Source organism: Bos indicus, chromosome 24 (assembly GCF_029378745.1).
Source record: "Bos indicus isolate NIAB-ARS_2022 breed Sahiwal x Tharparkar chromosome 24, NIAB-ARS_B.indTharparkar_mat_pri_1.0, whole genome shotgun sequence".
NCBI classification, from domain to species: Eukaryota; Metazoa; Chordata; class Mammalia; order Artiodactyla; family Bovidae; genus Bos; species Bos indicus.
The window spans coordinates 41,895,492-41,921,752 of record NC_091783.1 but is presented as its reverse complement, the minus strand read 5'-3'; the positions used below and the strand labels follow the sequence as shown (position 1 = coordinate 41,921,752).

At 41.0% G+C, this 26,261-nt stretch overlaps 1 protein-coding gene across 3 annotated transcripts; it reads right to left on the bottom strand.

Moving 5' to 3' along the window:
- Nucleotides 1-968: 968 nt before the first annotated feature.
- Nucleotides 969-22,691, bottom strand: TWSG1 (twisted gastrulation BMP signaling modulator 1). Of its 3 annotated transcripts, none has more exons than XM_019986818.2 (5): nucleotides 22,517-22,691; nucleotides 20,889-21,045; nucleotides 10,670-10,769; nucleotides 5,366-5,632; nucleotides 969-3,885 (listed from the first exon to the last, which is right to left on the bottom strand). In XM_019986818.2, exons 2-5 carry the CDS (start codon nucleotides 21,009-21,011, stop codon nucleotides 3,704-3,706), a joined length of 672 nt encoding a protein of 223 aa, XP_019842377.1. In that variant the 5' UTR covers nucleotides 21,012-21,045; nucleotides 22,517-22,691; the 3' UTR covers nucleotides 969-3,703. The 3 variants fall into 3 exon arrangements, with proteins under 3 accessions (XP_019842377.1, XP_070635044.1, XP_019842378.1); XM_070778943.1 differs by lacking the exon at nucleotides 22,517-22,691 and adding an exon at nucleotides 22,198-22,344; XM_019986819.2 differs by lacking the exon at nucleotides 22,517-22,691 and adding an exon at nucleotides 21,688-21,761.
- Between the last annotated feature and the right edge of the window lie 3,570 nt (nucleotides 22,692-26,261).

Genomic DNA, 26,261 nt, shown 5'->3' with positions numbered 1-26,261 from the left:
TTCAGGTAGAGAGTCTCTGCACTCTCCAGCTTCCTCCATCAGTCCCAGAAGCACCAGGACGACTGGGGGCCCTTCTCTCCTCATCTCTGCTCTTCGAGCTCTCATTTCAGAAGCCAGATGGCAGAGCTGTAGCTGCCTCCATCCTGCCAGCATGACTTCAAAATAAAAAGACGTGAATTTATTTTTTGGAGGTTAGGAAAAACCTTGAAAAACTCAAGAGCCGCAACTCCTAACCAGCAGCTGCAGGCTTGTCTGTGGGCACTGTGGCCTGGAGCTGATGGGTCTTCGATAGAAGCCTGCTGCCTGGGGTCCGCCCCATCAACTTCTCAAATTCAGAGGTCCCCCTCCTGACTCCAACCCCCGCTATGTCAGCTCCTCACAACCGCCGGCCCTGGACACCATCAGCAAAAGAACAGCTTTCTGGATCAAATGAATAACCTTTCCTGAAATTGATTCTACCCCTCAGGTCCATCACCCCTGACGTCAAGCAGGCGGGCAAGGACAGCCTGTCCCCTGGACCTTTCCTCTCCAGCGGGCTGTCACAACGCAGAGTCTGGGAACAGCCCTGACCGCACTGCACGAGAAGCCTAGGGCACTCAGCTCCAGCAGCCCTGCCTGTTGAGTCAGGGTGGGGCCGATAGGTAGGCCTCTACCCACGGCGTTCCCAGTGCTCCTGCTGACCAACCGACCAACCCTTGGAAGTTCACATGAGGCTGTGTGGCCTCACAAGGCCCGTAGGGCAAGGAGAATGTATGTATTTCATTTCCAAGGTTTCCCCATGTTGGAGTAAAGCCCATGAAAAAGCAGACAGCAAACTTGTGAAAAAGCCTTTGTTTCAACAGATCTGTGGGGACGTCCAGAGAGAGGGCGACATGTCTCAGCTGACCCCTTAAACAATAACTGCACCAGCCAGAAATAGCAAACTTATTCCGCTTTGCCACGTCAACATTAACAAAGAACACTGCACACTCATTTCAATTTTTTATTAAAATACTTTTTTGTTAATAGGGACAACCAAAGGAAAAAATACATAATTTTATATGTCATAGATCATGTAAAATACAATAAACATAAACTCTTGGGAAAGAATAGATTTTAAACATCTTCAATGAAGATTTCATTAAAAACAAACTTTAAATATGTGGCTTTTTACATTTACCTCATTTTCCAGAAGCCTTGGTTTCTTTTCTCTATTGTGATGCTATTCTATTAATAAAGTTATTCAAATATCCTAACATTTTATCAATTTTGCTTTCTGAAACTTCAGAAATCATATTTCTAAATGAATGACTCTTTTATAGCATCTATGTATCTCACTGCACTTGGATTATCATTTGGTTTGGTACTACTGTCGTGAGCACAGTCTTAGTAGTAATTAGATGTTATGGAGGGGCAGAAAAGCACAGACATGTCTTACGAAAGGACAGAAACTTTTATATATGACTTTTAGAACACCTACTGGTTTAAGATTTAATTTTTTTGGATCAAGTTATAAAAAAGGTACCAAAATGACTTTTGATTTTTTTTTAAACCAGAGCTTCAATATAGAAGTGAATTGTGCTTAGAATGATAATAGATGGTATAGAGCTATCAGTTTCCCAAACGCTATACTTTTAATTTGGAAAACTATTGTTCAAAACCTGAAATACATTACAGAACTGGAAATGGAATTGTTTAGGTGAATGCCTTCTTTTAACTCCTTCATAAGTCAAAAAGTTAAGTAAATTTGAATGTAAAACTTACCATTACATTTAGGGATAATTTCTATTGGGAGAAATAGTGATAAGAAAAATCAGTTAAAACACAACATGGTTCAAGAAATTATTCTTCCAATAAGTGATATTATATTTTAGAGTTTAATAATGAAAACCAAAAAAGGAAGATAAATGCAGTTAAAAAAAAGCTTGCTGACATATTTATGGAAAATTAAGCATGTTGTCAATAAACACAAAAGCATTCCTCTATTCCTTAGTATAAGTGACTCTGAAAAACAGTAAAGTGGAAATGAAGCAGCTGGCTGCAGATTTCTTTAAAATTTTCTCCCTTAAGTTCAAGAAAAACTTCGGTTTTATAGTTATTAGTGAAGAAAGGGAGCTAATGTTTGTTTTCAAGGCACTTGTAAACAGAGGCATTCTAGGTAAAAGAAGACATCCCAAAGTTTTCTCATCTGAAAAATACATCCATGAGCTAAATTTCAACTTTTTAAAAGGCTAAAGTACCTTGAGTGTTCATTAGAGTTATCTGAAAGACAGAAAAGGTATCAAGTCTTCATATTTTATGAAAATTAATCATAATATCACATATGATCTTGTAACTACTGTTCAGATAATGAATACAAAAAGCATTATCTATTTTTATATACTAAAATATTTAGATATACAAAGAGGTATTCCTAGAAAGTTATTTATAATTCAAATATATACTATGTGAGAAATTAATAATTTTGTAAAGCTAAGAGTCTCTGAACATAAACATGTACATTTCAGTTTCACCCTTGAAGATCAAGATTTTATTACCAAGAAGGGCACATACTATTTAAGCTTATCTTCATTGACACAATGTTCTGTAGTGTATTTAGAGTTAATGTCATCTTGAACAGAATTACCTGGGGGTTGGGGGGGGGCAGGCAGCAGTTCATAATCTTAACCTCCTAGTGTGTGATTTCCTATGTTTAAGGAGAACACTTGATTCAGATACAAACCTAAAGGAAAGGTTACAAAATAACAAAATAATGAATGTAAATAGTTTTAAGTTTGTTTCTATTAGAATCCAGGCATTTTCAACCCTCCCCATTCATACCTGGATTCTCTGCTCTGTCCCCTCCGACCACCTGTCCACTGGAGGATGTGGCACTAAGCCTGAGCGGGCTCATTCCCCTGTCCAGCAAGCACAGCACTGCCATCTCCATACAAGGGGTGCTGTGTTCCTGGAGTCCAGGTGGCAGTGGTTTCCCATTCCTGGAGCTCTTTATGCTGGTACCTTAAGTCAGAGAAAGCTCTCCCTTCCTGTTTACTGAGCCGTTCTCTTCACAAAGCCTCAGGTATGACAGGCAATTCTTGTAAAGATGCTTCATATGACCCACACCAGCACTCTGGGCCTGGGTTGGAGGAGGAGAGACTCTCCCTACAGCTTTGTCATATGTGGAGTGCAGGACTGAGCCAGAACCAGAGAGTTCTACATTGTAAAATACCATTTTATGGTGATCTTTTGGTGAGATCTCAGAATGATCTATATGAATATCTACCCTACGCACAGAACGGGTAAATAATACCAGGCACAGTGGAAAATGGCAAACAACTCTAAAAACTCAGTGTCCTAGGAGTGGTACAATGAAGAAATCATAACTCATTAACATGCTCTAAACCTTTGACACAAGAGGCTTCTGGAATGTGGCAGAAAACGACAAGAGGCTTTGTGTTAGAAGCCTCTCCTCTCTGCAGGCATTCTCTGTGTACTTGCTCCTCACATGACCAAGGCTGTAGGTGTTTAGAAGAAAGGGCTCCCGCCAGCAGCAGGCAGGAAGAGCAGTCAGAATTGGAAGTCAGCACAATCTTCGATTTGTCAGACTTTAAAAGTAACTCGGTCCAAACTCTTTACATTTTCTCAACCTGCTGCATTTGGATGCAACCAGTAGACATCACTGAATAGCTTTCCCTATCATACCTCTGACGAAACTGCTTCTGTCTGTACATCTTCTCCTTCCTTAAAACATGCAGTTCATACATTTGACAGTTTTGCTACCATAGTCGATACACTCTGGACCAATGCACTCGCAGCAGGCATTGTGGAACCAGCGATACTTGGAAGCACCCATGGACTCACAGGATATTTTACACTGATGTATGGACATGCAGTCATCAAAGTAAACCACAGTACACATGTGTTCTGAAAAACCAAAGATTAAGTAAGGTTTCAGAGCAATAAGCAGGAAAAGCAGGAAATGCTTTAACACCTAGCTGAACACTACTAACAAGTTATTTATCTAAGCTCTCTTGCTGTGAGCCTGCCCAGGACGGTGGGTGAGGTGTGGGGAAAAGAACACATCTGTTAATCACATCGAGAAGGGAGTCTCCTGCTCCAGCTCAGACACAGAGGGCTTCCTTTATCGCTTCCTCAAATTTCACTTTGACCTGGAAGGAGATCACTGGGCACCTCCAATAAGGAGAGGATCCTCCAGCTAAAACAAGTTTGGGAAATACTGTTCTAAATTTATACTGAAAATTTACAATAAAATAAACTTAAGAAATTCAAAGGATGCAGTGTGGTTAGCAATGTGGCACAACTCAGCATTGGTTATTAGAAATTACCCTGGTTGGTGTCTCTAGTAATTAGCTTCGTGCTTATTATTAGTTCATAAATTTGAATAATCTTTGAGAAAAACTTACGAATTATTTAACATCTAGCATGTTGATTATCTGTATTCTAATGATGGGAAAGTGGTAGTAAGACATTCGTGCATTTCTGAAGTTTCCCAAGACCCAGAATTTGTCTTATAAAGCACTTTAACCTGAGGGGAATCGCGGATTCTTACTCTTTATTAACAACACCTGATCTGCTTTTACTGTTGAGGGCTGAAGTTCATACTACTTCAGATAGGTAGGCTTGTAATGGAGGGCACAACAAGAAAGGCAAACAAAAAAGCACAAATTACACTGCTTGTGCATAACGCATCTCAAATTTTAAGAAACAACTGTAATACTCAAACCTGTCTTATCCTTCCACAGTGGACCTGTGTGGAGAGTTGTATTTGGAAACATCACAGACTTTATGAAAGTTACATCCCTCTTACATTCCAAAGTTCAGGTATGACTTTGCTCACTAAGACATGTTCCTAAACACGCTTCTCTGAATCTTACACGTAACTCTCTCATTCAGTTTCCCTGCTGACCAACAACACTCACTTGCAGAGCAGTGGCTGGGCTCAGGCTACCCCCAGAAATCAGGTGTCTGTAATACCAGCTGGCTCATTATGAAACTGAGCTGATGGCCTGGCATCATTCATGACATCAATGTTATTACAGGAACCTGGGCTCCTAGGACGCTCTGGATGTTACCCGATGATGAACAGCTCTGCATAAGGTAAGCAACCCTGCTGCTGTCTCATGAAAATAACAACGAAAGCCTAATGCAAATAAAATTAGAACCAGGTTATCTATTTTTCAGTGTAGCCTTTATCACTGAGAGTCTGAAGGAGTTGTGAGAACAACTCCTTGTTTACTCAGGGATGGAGTTATTAAAGTCCATAACTTACTTAAGACTATACATACTCAAAACCAAAAAGCTGCTCTAAAAGGTTAAAACAGGCTTCACAGACCACACAGAAAGCAAGGCGGGCAAGAGAGAAAAAGTCGACTTTGGCAGTTACCTTTGTCACTAGAATATGGAGCGTGGACGTTGTTACTGGGAACAGACACGTTCTGGTGGTGGGGTTGGTTCACGGTTTCTAAAAATGAAACCAGGTTCTCATGATGTGAGAGCTCTTCTGCAACAGGGAAGGAGACGATGTTCCAGTTCAGCTGGGTGTCTCCTTCTGTGAGCGCTCGGAAGAGGGAAGGGATGGGCTCGTGAAGCTCCTCCACTGTGCTCTTCGAAGTTGGTGGCGTGTCACTATAGTTTCGAGGATTACACATACCTGGCGGTGTGGGTAGGGAGATGGGAAGGAAGGCAAAGAGAATAAAATTTCTTTTTCTCACTGATTGAAATGTCGTTGAGATATTATTAGGTAGTAACTTGAAACCCAAGCTGCAAAATAGTAGTCAGGTGCCTTCTAACATTGTACACAGACCCTTTCTTAGCTTTTTGGCTAAGAGGGCTAGAGGCAATGACACCCTAGTAACATTGAGTACACCAAGGGCCCAGATCTTGTGTTCTAAATACCTATACTTGGCTAAGAGGAACAAAGCTCCTTGGGGAAAAGAGTGACTCCAGGGGTGAGTTAGGGAATGTTCAAAATGACCCTGGGACACCTTTCTGTGCCAGAAAGTAAGGAAGTGATTAATGAATGATGGACATGCCAAAAGACACAAGAGGCAACCTGAAAAGGCTCCCATTGACCAAACTGACAATTTTAACATTAAAATAAATACTGAAAATAATGGATTACCACTCTATGAATAAAATAGGGATCTATGAGTCCTTATAAATAAATGAATTTAAAAATGGAAGAGAAGGGAAAGTTCTTCCTTTTAGTCTTCCAGTCTATAGGAAATATAGAGGACAGAGCAACAAGTTAAATAACCACAAGAAGCTCTCAGTCAGACCCAGAAGGTGGCACATCTTCCACCAGAACTCTCTAGTGCCTTCATCAAGTCAATGGAATTTTAAAAGGTGATGAGGGGACGTGGAACTTTTTTAGAATAAAAGAAACTAAAGAAACCTAACAATCACATACACTAAGTGGGCTCTGATGGATCTTGCTTTGACTAAAACAACAGTAAACAGCCCTTAGGCAACTTGGGCAGCCTGAGCAGGGCTGGGGGTCCGACACGGAGAAGTGCTGGTAAACATGCTGCTGTGGCACCGATACCATGTTACGTCAGGAAGCTCGCTCTTTCTTCAGATGAATAACTAAAGCAGTTTGAAGGTACAGTAAAACTATGTATTTACTTTCTAACAGTCCAAGCAAACAAGGCGGGGACAGACACACAGACAGATGATGGGGGAGCAGGCGTGGCTGATGGCACTGGGGACCATTAAACAGCAGTTCACTGTGCTCTCTATTTCTGTGTATATTTGGAAAAGTAAAAACAAAACAAACATACACATACCCAAAACAAAGCCTGTGGGTAGAGATCCAGGATTAAACACCATAGCATCTGAGGAGCACGTTGAACAGCAAAGATGAAATAAGCTATGGCAGTTCCTCTTAGGAGAAAATCAGAAAAGAGGAACAGATGCTCTTACACAAGGAGCTGGAGGAGAAAGCTTGCCAGACAAAGTGCATGGTTCAAGTCCACAGTAGGAGACGGGACAGGAAGCCTGTCTGCCCTCTAATTTGGGGCCCCTCAGAAGTCTGGACCCCACCCACAGAAAGTATGGGACGTGTTTCCACTTAGAAGGGAGGTGCAGCCATAGGTCTGCAAAGGACACCAAGGGAGCCCAACTTGGAGGAGAGCTGCCTACAAGGAGGAGACCACTGCCGCACAAAAAGAACTGGAATATCTAAACCTTATGCTAGAAACAGCAGCTGAAGTTAAAATGAGAGTTGAAGTTATGTAATGAATTAACTCAAAGTTGAAAACCAGTCATTAAATCCTTAAAGGTAAATACTATTTTGGAGGGGGCAACTAGCTAAGAAGCACACTAGTTACTTCTAAAATTGTAGAGATATGAACACGTATAACTAATCTTTCTCAGTGGAAGAACTCTTCCTAGAAAAGCCTAATGGCACTATTGTGTGACGGTTAAAAGACACACTCTCTCTCACACACACACAACCTCTTTCTCTCACACACACACACTCTCACACACACACACACTCTCTCTCACTCACACAGTATTTTAGGTAATGATAAAAGTACATTCGTGTATATGGCCTCCATGTTTATGATAAATGCTTTTACATGTTTGCTGCTGCTGCTGCTGCTGCTAAGTCGCTTCAGTCGTGTCCGACTCTGTGTGACCCCATAGACGGCAGCCCACCAGGCTCTCCTGTCCCTGGGATTCTCCAGGTAAGAAACACTGGAGTGGGTTGCCATGTCCTTCTCCAATGCATGAAAGTGAAAAGTGAAAGTGAAGTCGCTCAGTCGTGTCTGACTCTTAGCGACCCCATGAACTGCAGCCCACCAGGCTCCTCCATCCGTGGGATTTTCTAGGCGAGAGTACTGGAGTCGGGTGCTATTGCCTTCTCCATGTTTATCAGGGGTTGATACCACTGTCTCTTTTTTGCTTTCATTACACATACTAAATTAACCTATATTTAATGCTCTAAAACAATTCAAACTTCTTTTATTTCAGTTAACATCAAACACACACACACAAAACTACACCCATCAAAGGCAGAGAATAAACTGTCCATTTTGGGAGGACAATGCAGTAAGAACTCATTTATTTGACAGTCACAAAAACACTGGCATGCCTTCTGTGCACCAGACACTGTACCAGGGACTATCTTAGATTCTGAGATATAGGGGCAGGAGAAGGCACATTGGCTGCAGCTGTCTCAACTCAGTACAGCGCAAAAGAGAACAAGACACTGAAACATTAACTCCTATTTGGGAGTCCAAGAGCTGAATGTCACCGCTACAGTCTCCCTCAGGCCCATGTCACCATGGAACTCTGGGAAGATTCAGGAGCAGAAGACCTATTTTATCTATAAAACAAGAACTGCAAGCCCCCTTACAAGGACAATCAGAAGAGGGCGCTTGGAAATTAAAAATGAAAGCCAGTGGAATTCCCTGGCAATTCAGTGGTTAGGACTCTCCACTTCCACTGCAGGGGCCACAGGTTTGATCCCTGATCAGGGAAGTAAGATCCTGTATGCCGCACAGTGTAGCCAAAAGAAAAGCCAACAAACAACTCTGCTCTCTGCCAAGACTGACCCACCCCCACCCCTGGCCCCCAGGCACCTATTCCTGACCTATCTCATTTAAAATAATAAATAAATTTTAAAAGTAAAATAAAATTTGCATGACTTAAAAAAATATATATGTATAAACAGTATGGATTGGAAGAATCAATATAGTGAAAATGAGTATACTACCCAAAGCAATTTATAGATTCAATGCAATCCCTATCAAGCTACCAACAGTATTCTTCACAGAGCTAGAACAAATAATTTCACAATTTGTATGGAAATACAAAAAACCTCGAATAGCCAAAGCGATCTTGAGAAAGAAGAATGGAACTGAAGGAATCAACCTACCTGACTTCAGGCTCTACTACAAAGCCACAGTTATCAAGACAGTATGGTACTGGCACAAAGACAGAAATATAGATCAATGGAACAAAATAGAAAGCCCAGAGATAAATCCACGCACATATGGACACCTTATCTTTGACAAAGGAGGCAAGAATATACAATGGATTAAAGACAATCTCTTTAACAAGTGGTGCTGGGAAATCTGGTCAACCACTTGTAAAAGAATGAAACTAGAACACTTTCTAACACCATACACAAAAATAAACTCAAAATGGATTAAAGATCTCAACGTAAGACCAGAAACTATAAAACTCCTAGAGGAGAACATAGGCAAAACACTCTCTGACATACATCACAGCAGGATCCTCTATGACCCACCTCCCAGAATATTGGAAATAAAAGCAAAAATAAACAAATGGGACCTAATTAACCTTAAAAGCTTCTGCACATCAAAGGAAACTATTAGCAAGGTGAAAAGACAGCCTTCAGGATGGGAGAAAATAATAGCAAATGAAGCAACGGACAAACAACTAATCTCAAAAATATACAAGCAACTCCTACAGCTCAACTCCAGAAAAATAAATGACCCAATCAAAAAATGGGCCAAAGAACTAAATAGACATTTCTCCAAAGAAGACATACAGATGGCTAACAAACACATGAAAAGATGCTCAACATCACTCATTATCAGAGAAATGCAAATCAAAACCACTATGAGATACCATTTCACACCAGTCAGAATGGCTGCGATCCAAAAGTCTACAAATAATAAATGCTGGAGAGGGTGTGGAGAAAAGGGAACCCTCTTACACTGTTGGTGGGAATACAAACTAGTACAGCCACTACGGAGAACAGTGTGGAGATTCCTTAAAAAACTGGAAATAGAACTGCCTTATGATCCAGCAATCCCACAGCTGGGCATACACACTGAGGAAACCAGAAGGGAAAGAGACACGTGTACCCCAATGTTCATCGCAGCACTGTTTATAATAGCCAGGACATGGAAGCAACTAGATGTCCATCAGCAGATGAATGGATAAGAAAGCTATGTTACATATACACAATGGAGTATTACTCAGCCATTAAAAAGAATACATTTGAATCAGTTCTAATGAGGTGGATGAAACTGGAGCCTATTATACAGAGTGAAGTAAGCCAGAAGGAAAAACACCAATACAGTATACTAACGCATATATATGGAATTTAGAAAGATGGTAACAATAACCCGGTGCACGAGACAGCAAAAGAGACACTGATGTATAGATCAGTCTTATGGACTCTGTTGCAGAGGGAGAGGGTGGGAAGATTTGGGAGAATGACATTGAAACATGAAAAATATCATATAAGAAACGAGTTGCCAGTCCAGGTTCGATGCACGATACTGGATGCTTGGGGCTAGTGCACTGGGACGACCCAGAGGGATGGTATGGGGAGGGAGGAGGGAGGAGGGTTCAGGATGGGGAACACATGTATACCTGTGATGGATTCATTTTGATATTTGGCAAAACTAATACAATTATGTAAAGTTTAAAAATAAAATAAAATTAAAAAAAAATAAAGGATAAAAAAAAAAATCTTCCACTTGTTCCTCCACTCTTATTTCACAAGAATTTCTTCCCACACCTTTTCTATAAAAATACAAACACATATATATGTAAATACTATTCGATACAAGCAAATGCAATGCTGTTCTATACACCTACAATATCTTATACATACCCTAGTCTATGCACATAAAATACTATTTAAAGTCTCTTAAAGTCAAGGATTCTGTGATAGGAAATATTAAGAAACGTAACATCAACTTACCAACACAGTCACAGCACTCATCCCAGAGGGTCCCAAGACACAGCATGCACTCCTTACAGCAGGAGCAGTTTCCTTCTCCAGGGCGGCACTGGCAGAGCTCCTAGAAATGAAGCAGACTTTCAGACTTAAAATTCCAAATAACTACATTTAAAACTGCTACTTTTTTGCAGCAAAAAAGCACTCCATAATAACTGCATTTATAGTCATTTACTCTTGGCACATTAGTTTAATTTAACATCATTAACTATTTGTAGGAAATAAATATCTACAAAGTAGATATTTAGACTTGGAATTAGATTCAAGTACTACTTAGATCTCAGGAGATTTAGATTTTCTTTTGGACACATTCAATGAATGCATTTTGGATCCTTTTATCTTATTTTGAAACAAAATAAAGAGATTTTACTTCATAACCTATAACTTCATCTCCCATATGAACGCAACACACTCAGTACAAGAACAGAATCCACTTTCCAGCTATTAGATTCACTGTCAAATGCATGGCCAGTTGACTTGTAGTGGGAGCTGTGGCTCCTCAATATGTAAAGTGTAAATTAACAGCATCTTTTAACAGCTATTTTCATTGATCTAAGCGTGCCTGGCGTGGCTGACTGTTTACAAAATGGGCAGCAATCCTTCCCCTCCCCATGTCACCCTCTTTGCAGCTCCTCTGATCAAGAGACAAGGGTCTATTTCCAGACCTCTTGAATGGAAGTCATCTTGAAACTTGCCCTGATCAACAGAATTTGGTGGAAGTGATTTAGTGTCAGTTCTGAGTGTGGGCCTGAATAGACCTGGGATGTTTCCTCTCCTTCTCTTAGAATTTTGCCCAGCTGCCATGTGAAGCCCCAGAGAGGGCCACATGGACAAGTCAGTCCATCCGAAGCCACCCCTGCTCAGCCATCCTCCAATCAACCAGCAGCTGACAAGAGCCACAAGAATAAGCCCAGAAAACCTACTCGGCTGATAAAGGCCCAAGCTGCTGATCCACAGAAAGAAAAGCAAAATAAATGGTTATTGTTTCAAGTCACAAAGCTTTGGGATGGTTTGCTACTGCAGGAAACTAATTAACGCAGCTTGCTTTGTACATGAAGCTTCAAGGTAATTCCTTTAGCCTCTCCTCTACCCCTCCTCTGGAGAAGGCAATGGCAACCCACTCCAGTACTCTTGCCTGGAGAATCCCAGGGACGGCGGAGCCTGGTGGGCTGCCATCTATGGGGTCACACAGAGTCGGACACAACTGAAGAGACTTAGCAGCAGCAGCAGCTACCCCTCCTCTGGCCACTAGAGTCACTGCTAAACAAACCCAACCTAAGGGAAACTCCGTGAACACATGGCTTACTTGGCTTTCTCCAGTTGGTGACATTATATATATATATATATATATAAAATATACATATATAAACATAGCACAGTATTCATCCCTATTAATCTTACTATGTTTCTAGACCATTAGAGTCAGTCCATCATTCTTATATGACATAGTTTTTTGCAAGATGATATTTCCAGTTTTGGTGAGAGGTAACTGACATACATCACTCACTGTAATTAACACTGACACACATTAAACTCTCACATTTAAGGTGTACAGCATGATGGTTTGATTTACATTTATTGTGAAATGATCCCTGCAGTAGGTTTAGCTAACATCCATCATTTCATATAGATAAAATGAAAAAAAAAAAAAAAGATTTCTCCTTATGATGAAAACTCTCAGGATCTACTCACTCAACAGCTTTCCTGTATGTCATATTGCAGCAGTAACTACAGTCGCCATGTGGGACATTACAGCCCTAAGACTTACTTACAACTGCAAGTTGGTACCTTTTGATCTTCCTCCAATTTCCCCTCCCAATGAACCCACTTCTGGTAACCACAAATATGACCTCATTTTCTATGAGTTTGTTGGGGTTTTTTTGCACTTATTTCACTTAGCACAATGCCTTTAAGGTCCATCCATGTTGTTGCAAATGGTAGGATTTCCTCATTTTTTATGGCTGCATAATATTCCACATCTGTGTGTGTGTGTGTGTGTGTGTGTGTGTGTGTATGCATATATATGTATACAAATATATGCAAATACACACACACACCACAACTTGTTTATCCATTTATTCATCAGTGGAAACTGAGGTTGTTTCCCTATCTTGGCAGTTGTATGTAACGCTGCTATGAACATGGGGGTGCAGATACCTCTTGGAGTTGGGTTTTTGCTTCCTTCAAATATATCCCCAGATGTGGAACTGGTAGACCATGTGATGTGCGATGGTTCTACTTTTAATTTTTTGAGGAACCTTCAAAATGTTCTCAACAGTGGCTACACCAATTTACATTCCCATCAACAGTGCACAAAGTTCCCTTTTCTTCTGAAATTCTTCACCCCTTTCACAGCTTGTCCATGTTCCAGTACCAGCTTCAGAAAGATTATTATCTTCTACATCACTTTTACTTCAAAGTCACCATCTTAACTAGAGAGCCGGTTGTGCTGAGATGTGGGATTTCTATGTGGACTGGCTGTTTACTAGTTCACTAAACTGCCCGTGACCAACCCTGAGCACCACTCTGTAGGCTGAATGTAGGATCCCAACCAAACTGGATGTCCACAGAGCTGGAAAGAAAGTCTGCCCTATTGCCTCCGCTTTTATCCCGCCACTGCCTCCCCCAGAATTCCTAAGTGGGTTTTATGTAACATAAACAGGCACCGTGGTAAGAGTTTTATACGCATTATGTTAAAGCTCATAAAGCCCTTATCAAGTTATTATTTATCTCTATTTTAATATAATGTTATGAATTTGTACATCATTCAATTAGTAAGTGGCTGAGATCTGACCCCGGTTCTGGATCGCTATTCCTGCTTTTAAAACATAAAGCTTATTAATATAAATAATAATATAAAGCTTCTCATTAATTTAGCATTTCAGTAATTATAGTTATTACTTTCTTAGAACAAACCCATAATTAAACAGCTAACCCTTCAGGTTGCTTAATCAAAGGCACTATTACATCTTTCACCCTCAGTACTTGAATATAACGACAAGTGCTAGTGCCCAAGTTTAATCATTGTTTGTAAAGGTAAAATAAGCATCATTGGCATGAGCTGCAAAACCAGTGAGTTGGGATTTAATACCTAATTCTGTTTTTGCTTCAGCCAGTTAAAGATCACATCACTGCCTCCCTGGTCTGCAAGTCTCAGGGAAAGTGTGGGTGCTGCTCCTGGTGCAGATGAAAGGCTGGAGGGGGCGGGTCAGCAACCCAACCCAAGGCTCCAGTGTCCTTCTTCTGCCTCAGGGCTGCTCCAGCCCCAAGGCCTCCGCGAGCCAGAGCCAGGGGACATGCATCTCCACCTCTGTGCAAAATACCACAGCAGAGGTTCTTGGTACATGGCGATCACACCGTTCCATACATTTACAGTGGAAAAAACTGAAACCTTATACTAAATAGAAAACAGAAATTTATACGTTTCAGCTATCCGACATTGACCAGCACGAGTATTTAGAGATAATTTGGAAATCTGCTTCAAAAGCCTCTATGAAATGAAAACATGGCAGGATGAAAAGTTGTGGGACAAGTCTAATTTAAAATGTATTTTTACTATGTTAGTATCAGTGAAAATCTTGAATATTCCAAAGAATTTCAATTTTTTCATGCCAAAAGACAGATTTCATATGATTATTTAATCTTTAGTGGAAAATCTTATTCTCTGTATGACTAAGGTGCTGGTGAGATCTTAATCCTCTATGCAAAATAAACTGGGGGCATTATTCATCCAAGACTAAGCCAAGACTTACAGTTTCATTTTATAAACTCTTTATGAAAGAGTTCATTTTATAAACTTCCATACTTCCAGGTCAGAAATGGAAACTGGTCACTTGAGGGAAATTTTTATTTATATTCTGATGTAAATTCGCTGGAAGGTATCTCCACTCCTGAACTGTTGCCAAAATCTGAGAGATTTGTTAGCACCATTGTTAAAACAGGGAAATATCATCACTGGAAACAGCATTAGAGTCTAGTGGACAGCCAACGACTTGGATTTACAGGGTCTGGATTCAAGTCCTAGCCCGCAAAAAGCAGCATGTCACACCAAGTCTCAGTTTCTCAGATGCTCTGTGATCCAGCAGTCCCACTCCTAGGTATTTACATGAGAGAAATGAAAACATACATCCACACAAAGACCTATCCATGAAAGTAAGTAACTTCATTCATCACCACCCCAAACTAGAAACAATCCATGTCAATCAGCGAGTGAACGGATGAAGAAATCACACAACAGAACGTCACTCAGCAAGACCAAGAAAGGACTCCCTGACACACACACAGCTGCACGGTCAATCTCAGAAGCACTCTGCTAACTGAAAGAAGCCAATAGGCACAAAAGGGAACACACTGTACGATCCTGTTAGCAGACATTCTGGAAAAGGTGAAATTACAGGAACAAAAATCATCCAGCGGTGGGAAGGTACTGAGGATGGGGAGGAGGTTAGTCTCGACTCCCTGGGCAAGAAGGGACTTTTAAGGGTGATGAAGACATTTCCTATCTCAACTGCTGTAGTGGTTACATGAGCATATGTGACCAATCTTACCCCCCAAAAGCTTTGGGAGACTAAGGAATATCTCATCTCATCTTTGAAGGACCAGTATAGTACACTGAGGCCCATAAATTTATTAAACAAATCTGACCTGAAAAGTATAAAGCATTATATAAACATAAACTGGTATTAAAAAAAGTAATGCAGAAGATAGTTCTGAAAATACATTTCTCTATTTTAATTTCAAACTAAATTCCTCTAACATATATTTTTTAAAAAACAAAGAAACATAAAACAATGCTGGTGAAAAATGCAGAATGTGAAAGTTGTATTGATATACAACAACCTTTATTCTATATTTAAGGGTTAAAAATCACCTAAACATAGAATAAAAAGGACTGTATCAAATATTAAGAGTAGTCAGTATTTAGATTCTAAACAGGACTATAAATTGCTTTCTTTCCTTTTTCTTCTTCTGTGTGTTTTGTGGCGTCCCTTTGAGAACACAATATTTTTATCAAGGCAAATAAATTTAAATTTAAGTAGTAGGACTTAAGATAGTTTAATTGCATACAGTACAAAAAAAAAAAAGACACTCAAAAACATAAGCTAAGGTCCTTAAATATTAAACTAAACAAACCGTAACTATTTGTAATATCATGACCTAAAACCCCCAGGAATGTAAGAACAAAGGTAATTATGAAAATGAACACTGTGGGAACATCAGTAACCAACAAGGCATCAGCCTGTACCTGTGGTGACACAATTTTCACAACCCTTACTTAGGTCAAATGAGTGTTTAAAAACCAAATATAAACAACACATCTTCAAATAATTAACCTTTATTCGAAAGAATAAACATAATTATAATTATGTTAGTTACAACAAATCTGTTTTGACATACGAATACTCTTTGAGGAGGACATCAGACAGACTTTCAAACTTGGGACAGAAATATCTAACCCAAATCTTATCAACATGTTTAAATTCTAATTGGCAAACTTTTGCCTTGAAAATAATATAAACTTAAGTGAAATACTACTAACATTACGAAAACAGAATTTATCCTTTTGGTTAAATAGATCAACATACAAGTTCATGTATATACATGAACTACCAAAATATATTAAATTACACCCATTTCTTACATAAACCTCATAACAAAACTTTAATCCTACTTCAAAAGTACCCCAAAGCATTTCTTTAAAATCATCCAGATGAGGTGAAATGGGAGGAGGTGGAGCAGTGCTGACCACTGCTGAAGCTAAGTGATGGATGAATGGGGAGTTATTTTACTATTCTCCCTATGAACATTACATTTAAAAACTTCCAAGTGTCCTGATAAAATCCTCATCTTTGGGGTGTTTTTTTTTTCGGCCCCACCATGCAGCATGTAGGAAAGCATGAAGTCTTAACCACTGGACTGCCAGGGAAGTCCCCTGCAACTTTGCTTTGAAGGGAAACAATGACTTATTCTTCCCTTAAATTACATTAGGTCTGACTTATTATTTCTGGATATTAATTTCAAAGATTTTCAGGAGGTGTTCCCTGAAGCAAAACAGGACAAAAATAAGTCAGAGTCACAACCTTTAAAGACAGAGAAGTAGGAAAAAAAGAGGGAAAACATAGTAATGTTCATAAAAGGAAAGAAAAAACACTGCATATTATACACCAAATATTACTAGTCTAGTAATAAAGCAAGATAACTGCAGGAAAAAACTAACATGGAATTTAATTAGCACTGGTTAAGGCACAAGGGAGAGGAAGTTAATTTTTTAGTTTACTGTAATTAAGAAAACCCTGAAGATACCTGAACTATTTACAATTTTAACTTGAAATACATTTAAAAAAGCTAGAATTATTAGTGAGAAACTACTTTGAAATTTTAACTTATTTCAGATAATCTAAGATTTATTGAGTAGTTAAATCACTTTTTAGAATTAAAAAAAACCAGACTGTTGATTTAGTTCATAAAAGTGCAAAATAAATATTCAGACAACTGGCAAAGTGCTAAAAGAATGCATCAGTGATCTCTGAACCCAAGTTTGAATACTTCATGAAATATAATGTTTATATCATCCTAAATATGACCATAAATATTAGCTAAAAATACAAGTCAATAAGGGGTTTTTCAGTTCTTAAAACAAAAAGGGTCTGGAGATTTCAGTGGTAGAAGTATAATATTGATCCAAATTTTAAGTATTCTTTTCAAAGAGGCAGAAGAAAAAAACAGGAAAGATTTTGTTAAAAGCAAAATCTTGTATTACCATTTTTCCCCTAAAAGAGGACAGCTCAACCACCCATTATATGAACAAAGGAATACACCAAGATGACAATATTGCTTTCCTGATGTTAAAATTAGATTTCTTTCCTGTCAGCACAAAATAAATACTTACACAGGGACCACCCTTCTACGCAGCAACTTGTAGGAGGGGTAGGAATGACTGTGTTGGTAAAACACATTTATACAACTCTGAGCTTCCAGGAAAAATGTTTTATATTTAGTTATTTCATGAGTTGCCGAGGGCTCAAACATAAACAAATGTTCTAACTTATCCTCACAGTACATCATTTCAACACTACAGATGTTGTTCAAACCAAACCAAAAGAACAAAAAGCAAAGCTAAATGCCCTCTTAGGAAGGAAGTTTCTTCTACAGCATGGCCTTCCTTAAAGTTCTTATCTCCCATCTCTGTTTCTGTGCATGTTTTTCTGCAAGTTTAAGGAGAAAAGCTATCATTGCCATCTAAAATGTCAACGTGCCTTGATCTATGTTGAATGGAAATGTGGAATTTTAATAACTCAGTATGTGTGATGACAAACAAAGCCCCAGCAATTCCTCACCTTCTCAGGGCCATCAACCACTCTAAGAACCTCCTGAATGCTAGGGACTCTTCTTAGAAAACTGTACATATGCAAATTTGAATATAATTCTGGGGATTCCCTTTAAGAGAAGCATTTAAGAGGCCCAAAGACCCCAAGCTGACAATTCTTAACACGTGAAAGGTCAATAGCCAATCTATTCTTCAAGTGAAGAGAAGAGGAATAGAAGAGGGCATTAAAGTTCAAGTTTCTACCCGACCAGTCAGACTACCCTCCACACAAGGGCAAAAAAGACAAGAACCAGGTATCTACCAATCAACTACCACCCCAAACACAGCACAAACATCAGCCACTCAAAACAAACAAACCAAAAACTTCACCTCAGGAAAATGATCAGCCTCAGAGCAGATCCAGCATCGAGAACTTCTCTGACTCTCAAGCGATACCCTCCAGTCTATGTATGCCAGCCCTGCCACAAACAGTCTGGCCAATCAGGCTTTTACGCTTCATTCTTAACTATAAAAGAATCAAAGGAATATTGTACATTTGAGGAAAGCCACCTGCATGAAATAAATATACATTGAAAGAAAAAAATTATCTTGGAAGAAAAAGAAACCTAGGTAACAGAATGGGGTGGGGGAGGGGGAGAGACATATCTCCATCTCCATCAATAAAACTTCTAGTAATTCTCAGAGATATCTGAGAAAATGGCATATTCGATACAAGTAAAAGTGTTAATATGAAAAATTACCAAGCAGAAAATAAGTTATTGCTAAAATTTTAAAATTCAATTCAAAAGGTTTTAAGAAAATCCTCAATACTCAAGGCCTCTATCATTTTAACCTTACACACTCTGCCACTACGTACTACCAAGGGCAATCTCCACTATTCCAGAAAAGGAGTAGATGATTCCTGGCTCTGAAGGAACAGGAATCAGAAATGCTCACATGAGTGAACCATGTTTGTTTTTTTTTTTTTAAAGAGTCCTACGTTCTTGTAATGAGTTTACCAGAATCACCATTTAATAGGAGAAGCTGCACCTGATTTTCCAGTTTTTACAAATTTTTTTTAACCTACGTTTGGAAGCATTTGTATTACAGATTTTTTAAATTAAATCACAAAACAAAAACTTTTAAGAGTGTTTATTGACAGTAACCAAAAGCTTTCTTCTTTAAATACTGCCTTACCAAGCAAGGTCTTTAAATAAAATCCAATTTTTAATTAGCTGAATAATGGAAATCATAGTCTTGGAGAGTCAAAAAATAATTTGAGATTTAAGTAGATTTCCACCTAAACATGAATATAGCAATTTTTATGAGACTGTTTCTAATAGTGAATAATGAAGCTACATTGAAACAATATGGGAAGTAGCACGGATTCCCCTATGACCACAGCATAAAGCTGGACTTCACGAGAAGACTACAAAATTTTCAGCCACCATTAAGCCAGTGTGTCAAATCAAAACTTCCAGGTATAAAACTATATGATATTAAAGAATTATTAATTTTTAAATTGCTGATAGCTGTGTTCAAGAGTTCTTATCTTTCAGAGATAGACATTAGAATTTGATAAAATAATGTCAGGGGTCTGCTTGACACTAACAGAGATGGGGACCCTAACAGTGCAGGGGAACAGAGATGAGGCAAGCGAAGCCCTGGGTTAACGACTGCTGTAACTGCTGATGGTTACTGTTGTTCATTATACTCTTCTCTCTTCTATTTAAAAACATCCAGAGTTAAAAAAAAAAAAAAAAATTAACAACCAACCAACCAGCCTCTCTAGTTAAAAGTTTTGGTTTAAAATGCAAAGTGATGGTACGTGGAGTATGAGATGGTGGTAACCACACTCACAGAAAGGCCAGGCTTCCCAGAATGTTAACTTTTAATGAGCACCAAAACGTCACAGATCAGCACAGAATACCTCTCATCTACAAAACCCATGATCACTTCTAGTACATATGCACAAACGCTCTCGTATCAGGAGTACAGGCAAAAGTTGGTTGAGTCATACTTCATACAGAATTCACATATACATAGTTTCAGCAGTGCACTGAATTTCTTAGCCAACAGCTAGAACAGAGGCTAATTAATACAGACACAAGACTGCTGATGGTCTAACAGGATGGGAAAGGGAGAACAGCTATATAAGACATGAAGTTCACCACTAATTAACCCAACTTTATGGACAGTAATAATCAGTATGCGTATGGAAAGGCCATAGCCTTCGTGTTCAGACACAGGCCATGTTCCACAGTCACTTCTTAGCTCTATGAACTAAGTCAATCGCTTAACCCCACTTTTCTCTTCAGAAAGGCTTGCCTTGACGGCCGAGAGAGATCACTGTCAAGTATCTTGAAAGCAGATTCTCCCCACACTTGCGACCTTGAGAAACCCTGACCCCAAACCACCCAGCTCAGCTGCTCCTAGGTTCCCAACCCTCAGGAACTGTGTAAATAATAAATGTTTACTGCATTAAGCTACTCTGTTTGGGGTAACTTGTTACACAGAACAGACAATTAGTACATTATATTTAGAGAACAGTCTGTCTATGATTTGACTAGCTAAATTTTTTTTCCTAAATATAGTAAGTGAGCCTCTTTGCTATGTAAACTAGATTGTACAACAGAACCCTTTAATTCACCTGAATAGATAGCTCATCACCTTGTAACGGCCTGTTTACAAAGCTGGATATTATTTCCTGTACTGAACTCCTTGAGTCTGAGTTTGCTCGTGAAGTATGGGGGCAAAACCCCAGACTAGTGTAATGGTTCTTACACTGTATTACATAGACACTCTCTGTGTATTTGCATTCTATATCTGCTATACAATAAATTTTAATAGTAGTAAAAAGAGTATTCTTAGTCCTACCTGAATGAGGCATTTGCTCACATCACTGGCACAGAGTGCTTTGTTACAACTCAGTGACATAGGGACCCATGTCAGGAACACCAGAACGGTGAGAGTAAGCATAACAACAGAGGGTGACTTCATGATTCTTCAAAGACAATCAGTAACTCCCAGGAAGCTAAACAAACAAAAAAACAAACAAAAAACTTTAATTCAAAGGCAAGTACTAAGGTAAAAACAAATACAAAAATGCAAAACAAGTAAGTAAACCGAGACTCGTTGTTTGTGTTAGGACTTCTGAGTGATCATTTATAAAGATTATTCTCAACAAAAGATTACTTATACACTCAAAAAAAAGTTACAGTTTTATATAGTAACATCTTGTTAGCCATCTTCAAATGTATACAATTCTGAAATTCCTCAGACTACCCAGAAATGGTGACTGTGAAAGTTAAAGCAAATAAGTAGTTCTAATACTACACCGTTACTATTCAGCTTTAGTTTCAGGCCTACTATTCAACTTTAAGCCAGCCAAAAAACCCAAAAAACTATTAATATTGCATTATAAATTTTTAAAAACATTTAATGATATTTTAATTTCCACAATTAAAATAAAATTTAAAAATGCAAACTATTCTAGTGGTTACTTATTACTACCTCATTTTGTCTAACATAATTAGCTAGAATGAAGCAGCTCAACGGAAGGAGTGGGCAGTTGTTCCTGACATACTTTAGCGATTAACAAAGGGAAGAGTAAATTATTGACTGCATTAAGAACTCTGATTTATCAAAATGTGACGATATTCTTTTACTTCTTTACCTTAGCTATCAGAGATTCTTCAAAGTTACTGAAAAAGATGCTACAGTCCAAAACGAGAAAGACCAGCACAAATTCTGACGGTGGTAAAAACAACCAACACGGTCATTAAATTTTCAAAAAGGAGAAAATAAAACTTCCTAGGGTTTAAAACACACACTCAAAATGGAATCAATGAAATAAATAGGTGAGGTGAGACGGATAAAAGGTACATTTATGGGCCTTTCAGATCACTGTAAACCTTTTTCCTTAGTGTGAGGAAGAACAATAAAGCAAAACCACAGAAGGTAGAAAGAGAACCGGGGCTCTGTGCCCGGGCGGCTCGGTTTTGGACGAGAAAGCCCGGGGACGGGGCCAAGGCGGGGCCCCTCCAGGACCGTCGGACCCACCGCCCGCTGCACTGAATCCGGAGCCGCCGGCCCGTACTCGTGGCGGCCCAAGAAGGCGTAGGAAAATGGAAGCTTCCTGAACTAGTTATCAGCCCCAACCACTGAACAGGGGGTATTTCCCCACCTCACGGCTGTCCCCGCGCCCCTCCCCGAGCCGCCTCTAGCGGGCGTCCAGGTGAACGAGGCGTCGAGAGGCAGGTAGCCGGCTCCTTAGCCGGGAGCGGTTGCCTCCGGGGCCCCGGGAACAAAGCGCCGCGGCCCGGCTGGCGGCGCTGACAGCGGCCCCGGAGGCCCGCGATTGGAGCGACGCCCCGCGCCCGGCCCGTCTTGTCCCCCGCAGGCCGCCCAGGCCGCGCGGGCCCCGTCTCCTCCCGCCGCGCCGGCCCAGCCGCGGCCTCCAGACCCCGAGCAGCGCCCCCGCCCGCCTGCCCCCCGCCTCTCACCGTGCGCAGCGAGCTTGCCGGGTCCCAGTTCCCCACGGGTTGGCCGAGCGGGCGCGCCGTGGGCTGTGGAAGGAGGCAGGCCGCGCCTCCACGCCGTCCTCCGCGCGGCGCCCGCAAACCTCTGCACCGAAAGAGGCAGAGACCGGCCAGTCGCCGCCTCACCCCCGCACCCCGCTTCCCTCCGCCCCCTCGGCTCCCGCCTGGACAGCCGCCAGCTCCCGCCAGGAGGCGTCTCTCACTCCCCCCGCGCTCCTGTCAGTGCGCGGCCCGGCTCCGCCCCTCGACTAGGCCCCGCCCCCGCCCGCGGGCCCAGCGCGCCTGGGGTCCCGCCCCGCTAGGGCTCCGCCCACCAGAGGCCACACCCCCGACAGGGTACACGGGCCCGGCCCACGCGCTCTGTCCTTTCTCCCTCTTCCCTGTTAGCATCTCCGGCCCCTGCCCGGCAGCTTCTTCTTCCCACAGACACTGCTGTCGGGCTCTTCTTGCTCCAGGCTCGACTTGTCCTGGTCCCAGAGCTGGGACGTGATGTGCACGAGCTCCTCGAGTCCTCACGGCCATCCTGGGAGGGAGCTGGTCTCCGCCTGGTTATGGGGATGCCCAACTCATCGAGGCAACTCGCCGGTACCCAGTGCAGCTGACACCTGAGCCCAAGGTTGACGTCAGAGGGAGGATTTATAAAAACCGCAGGCTTCTGGGGTCTGCCCTCACCTACTGAATAAGGGTCTCCAAGAGTAGAGCCTTCAGAGCACTGGATGCTGCACCCTTGGAGGGCCCCTGGCCCTGTGCTCAGCCCTGGAAGAGGGCGGGGGGCCCCGTGGTGCTGGTCCAGAGGGTGCTTGGCCAGAGAAGAGTGAAACCGTTTGGTGTCGTTCGGGGGCTCTAAAGGGCTCCGGTACACAATCCTTTACCTCTCTTCACAGAAGGCATTCAGGGAAGAGGCAAAGTGATCAATAAGAAGTGTTTTATTAGACTAGGATGCTTGTAAGGCTTACAAAAGAGTGGGCAAAAGGGTGTCACATCCCTAGGCCATAGTTTTATAATCAAAGGAAAAGTGGGGAGAGGGAGAACTTCTTTGTCTTTCTTGAGTAGACATCATGCTTCCATCATCAGTTCCTCCTTCAGGCTGGGCAGGGGAGTTTTGTCAAGCTAGGTCCACAAATTACTTTTTTATGTGTGCAGAGAGCATGTCCGAGGGGTCATTAACTTACTGAGCTCATTGGGGAGGATGTGGGGCTCATTCCACCAGTGTTTTATTGCTTGGGGGTCATGTCCCATGCTTTTGTTGCATGGTTTTGTTGCTAAGCAGGCCTGCTTGGTTTTGTGGTTAAGCAAACCTGCTTTCTTGAGTAACCATTAAATTACAGGGGTCTCCCATATTTTTCTATTTACAATCCCCTAGTGGGATAGACTGGAGACAGCAATGGCAACCCACTCCAGTGCTCTTGCCTGGCAAATCCCATGGACGGAGGAGCCTGGTAGGCTGCAGTCCATGGGGTCGCTAGGAGTCGGACATGACTGAGTGACTTCACTTTCACTTTCATGCATTGGAGAAGGAAATGGCAACCCACTCCAGTGTTCTTGCCTGGAGAATCCCAGGGACGGGGAGCCTGGTGGGCTGCTGTCTATGGGGTCACACAGAGTCAGACATGACTGAAGCGACTTAGCAGCAGCAGCAGCAGCAGTGGGATAGACTACACCAAAGCTTTTGACTGTGTGGATCACAACAAATTGTGGAAAATTCTTCAACAGATGGGAAAACCAGACCACCTTACTTGCCTCCTAAGAAATCTGTATGTGGGTCAAGAAGCAACAGTTAGAACCAGACATAGAACAACAGACTGGTTCCAAACTGGGAAAGGAGAACATCAAGGTTGTATATTGTCACCCTGCTTATTTAACTTACATGCAGAGTACATCATGCAAAAAGCAGGGCTGGATGAAGCACAAGCTGGAATCAAGATTTCTGGGAGAAATATTAATAACCTCAGATATGCAGATAACACCACCCTTACAGCAGAAAGCGAAGAACAACTAAAGAGCCTCTTGATGAAAGTATAAGAGGAGAGTGAAAATGTTGGCTTAAAACACAACATTCAGAAAACCAAGATCATGGCATCCGGTCCCATCACTTCACGGCTAATAGATGGGGAAACAGTGGAAACAGTGACAGACTTTATTTTCTTGGGCTCCAAAATCACTGCAGATGGTGACTGTAGCCATGAAATTAAAAGACACTTGCTCCTGGGAAGAAAAGTTATGACCCACTTAGCATATTAAAACCAGAGACATTACTTTGCCAACAAAGGTCCATCTATTCAAATCTATGGTTTTTGCAGTAGTCATGTATGGATGTGAGAGTTGGACTATAAAGAAAGCTAAGTGCTGAAGAATTGATGCTTTTGAGCTGTGGTGTTGGAGAACTCTTGAGAGTCCCTTGGACTGCAAGGAGATCCAACCAGTCCATCCTAAAGAAAATCAGTCCTGAATATTCATTGGAAGGACTGATGCTGAAGCTGAAACTCTAATACTCTGGCCACCTGATTTGAAGAACTGACTGATTGGAAAAGACCCTGATGCTGGGAAAGATTGAAGGTGGGAGGAGAAGGGGATGACTGAAGATGAGATGGTTGGATGGCATCACCTACTCAATGAACATGAGTTTGAGTAAGCTCTAGGAGTTGATGATGGATAGGGAAACCTGGCGTGCTGCAGTCCATGGGGTCGCAAAGAGTCAGACACGATTGAGCAACTGAACTGAGTGGGATTAACTGGGCTTCCCGGTGCTCAGATGGTAAAGAATGTGCCTGCAATGAGGGAAATCTGGGTTCAATCCATGGGTTGGGAAGATCCCCTGGAGGAGGGCGTGGCAACCAACTCCAGTATTCTTGCCTGGAGAATCCTCATGGGCAGAGGAGCCTGGTGGGGTACAGTCCATGGGGTCACAAAAAGTCAGACACGACTGAGCAACTAAGCACAGTAGGATTAACTATTTAATCACCTACTCTGTCCCTATCAGACTGGCTAACGGGGTGGATTACATTATTGATATTAGTCCATTTTTATGCAGTCAGTAAGTAAGTATACATTTCAAAAACTATTCCTGAAAACTATCTGAAAGCAATAATTAAGTGTACACAAATTTAAGGATCTTATTCTTGGCATTACTTACTGGTTAAATGATTATGATACTCCAGTGCAAAGGGCTAAACCAGCTATGAAAAATAGTATTATAGATCAGAGGTTTACAAATTCTATATTCTCAGTACCCTTTTACACTCTTGAAAATTATTGAGTGCTCCAAAGTTATTTTACTTATGTGTGCTACATCTTTCAAAACTTTTGAAATTAAAACCAAGAAACTTCAGAAATTTCCTTATTTCACATATTATGTACTAAAAAAAATATAATGTGAGAGGAGAATGTAAAGGCAAATAAGGTATTAGAATTAAACTAAGGATAGTTCTGACCTCAGGAACTACCTGTCTTGGGACTCCAAGTCTTGGAATTCCCAGGATCTCTAGCTCATACTTGGAGAACTAGCACTGCAGATGAATACCATTGGCCCAGAAAGATATTCACGACATGTTAACATTTTACAGCAGTGCATGTATTTAAAATGACTAATATTTAAAACTGCATACAATTATTTTAAAAGGCCTGGAAAGAGAACTGTGGTGTAAGGAGTGGTTGTCTCTTGGTGAGATTATGAGCAATTTGTGTTGTTTTTTTTTCTTTGTGCTTGTCT

What these genes read in the sequence shown, in the direction of transcription:
- TWSG1 (XM_019986818.2), bottom strand. Translation starts at nt 21,011, where the DNA reads ATGAAGTCACCCTCTGTTGTTATGCTTACTCTCACCGTTCTGGTGTTC. An exon ending in TGAGTGCTGTGACTGTGTTG is followed by an intron (nt 5,633 to 10,669) that starts GTAAGTTGATGT and finishes CCACACCGCCAG; the next exon opens with GTATGTGTAATCCTCGAAAC. An exon ending in TCCATATTCTAGTGACAAAG is followed by an intron (nt 3,886 to 5,365) that starts GTAACTGCCAAA and finishes TTGGTTTTTCAG; the next exon opens with AACACATGTGTACTGTGGTT.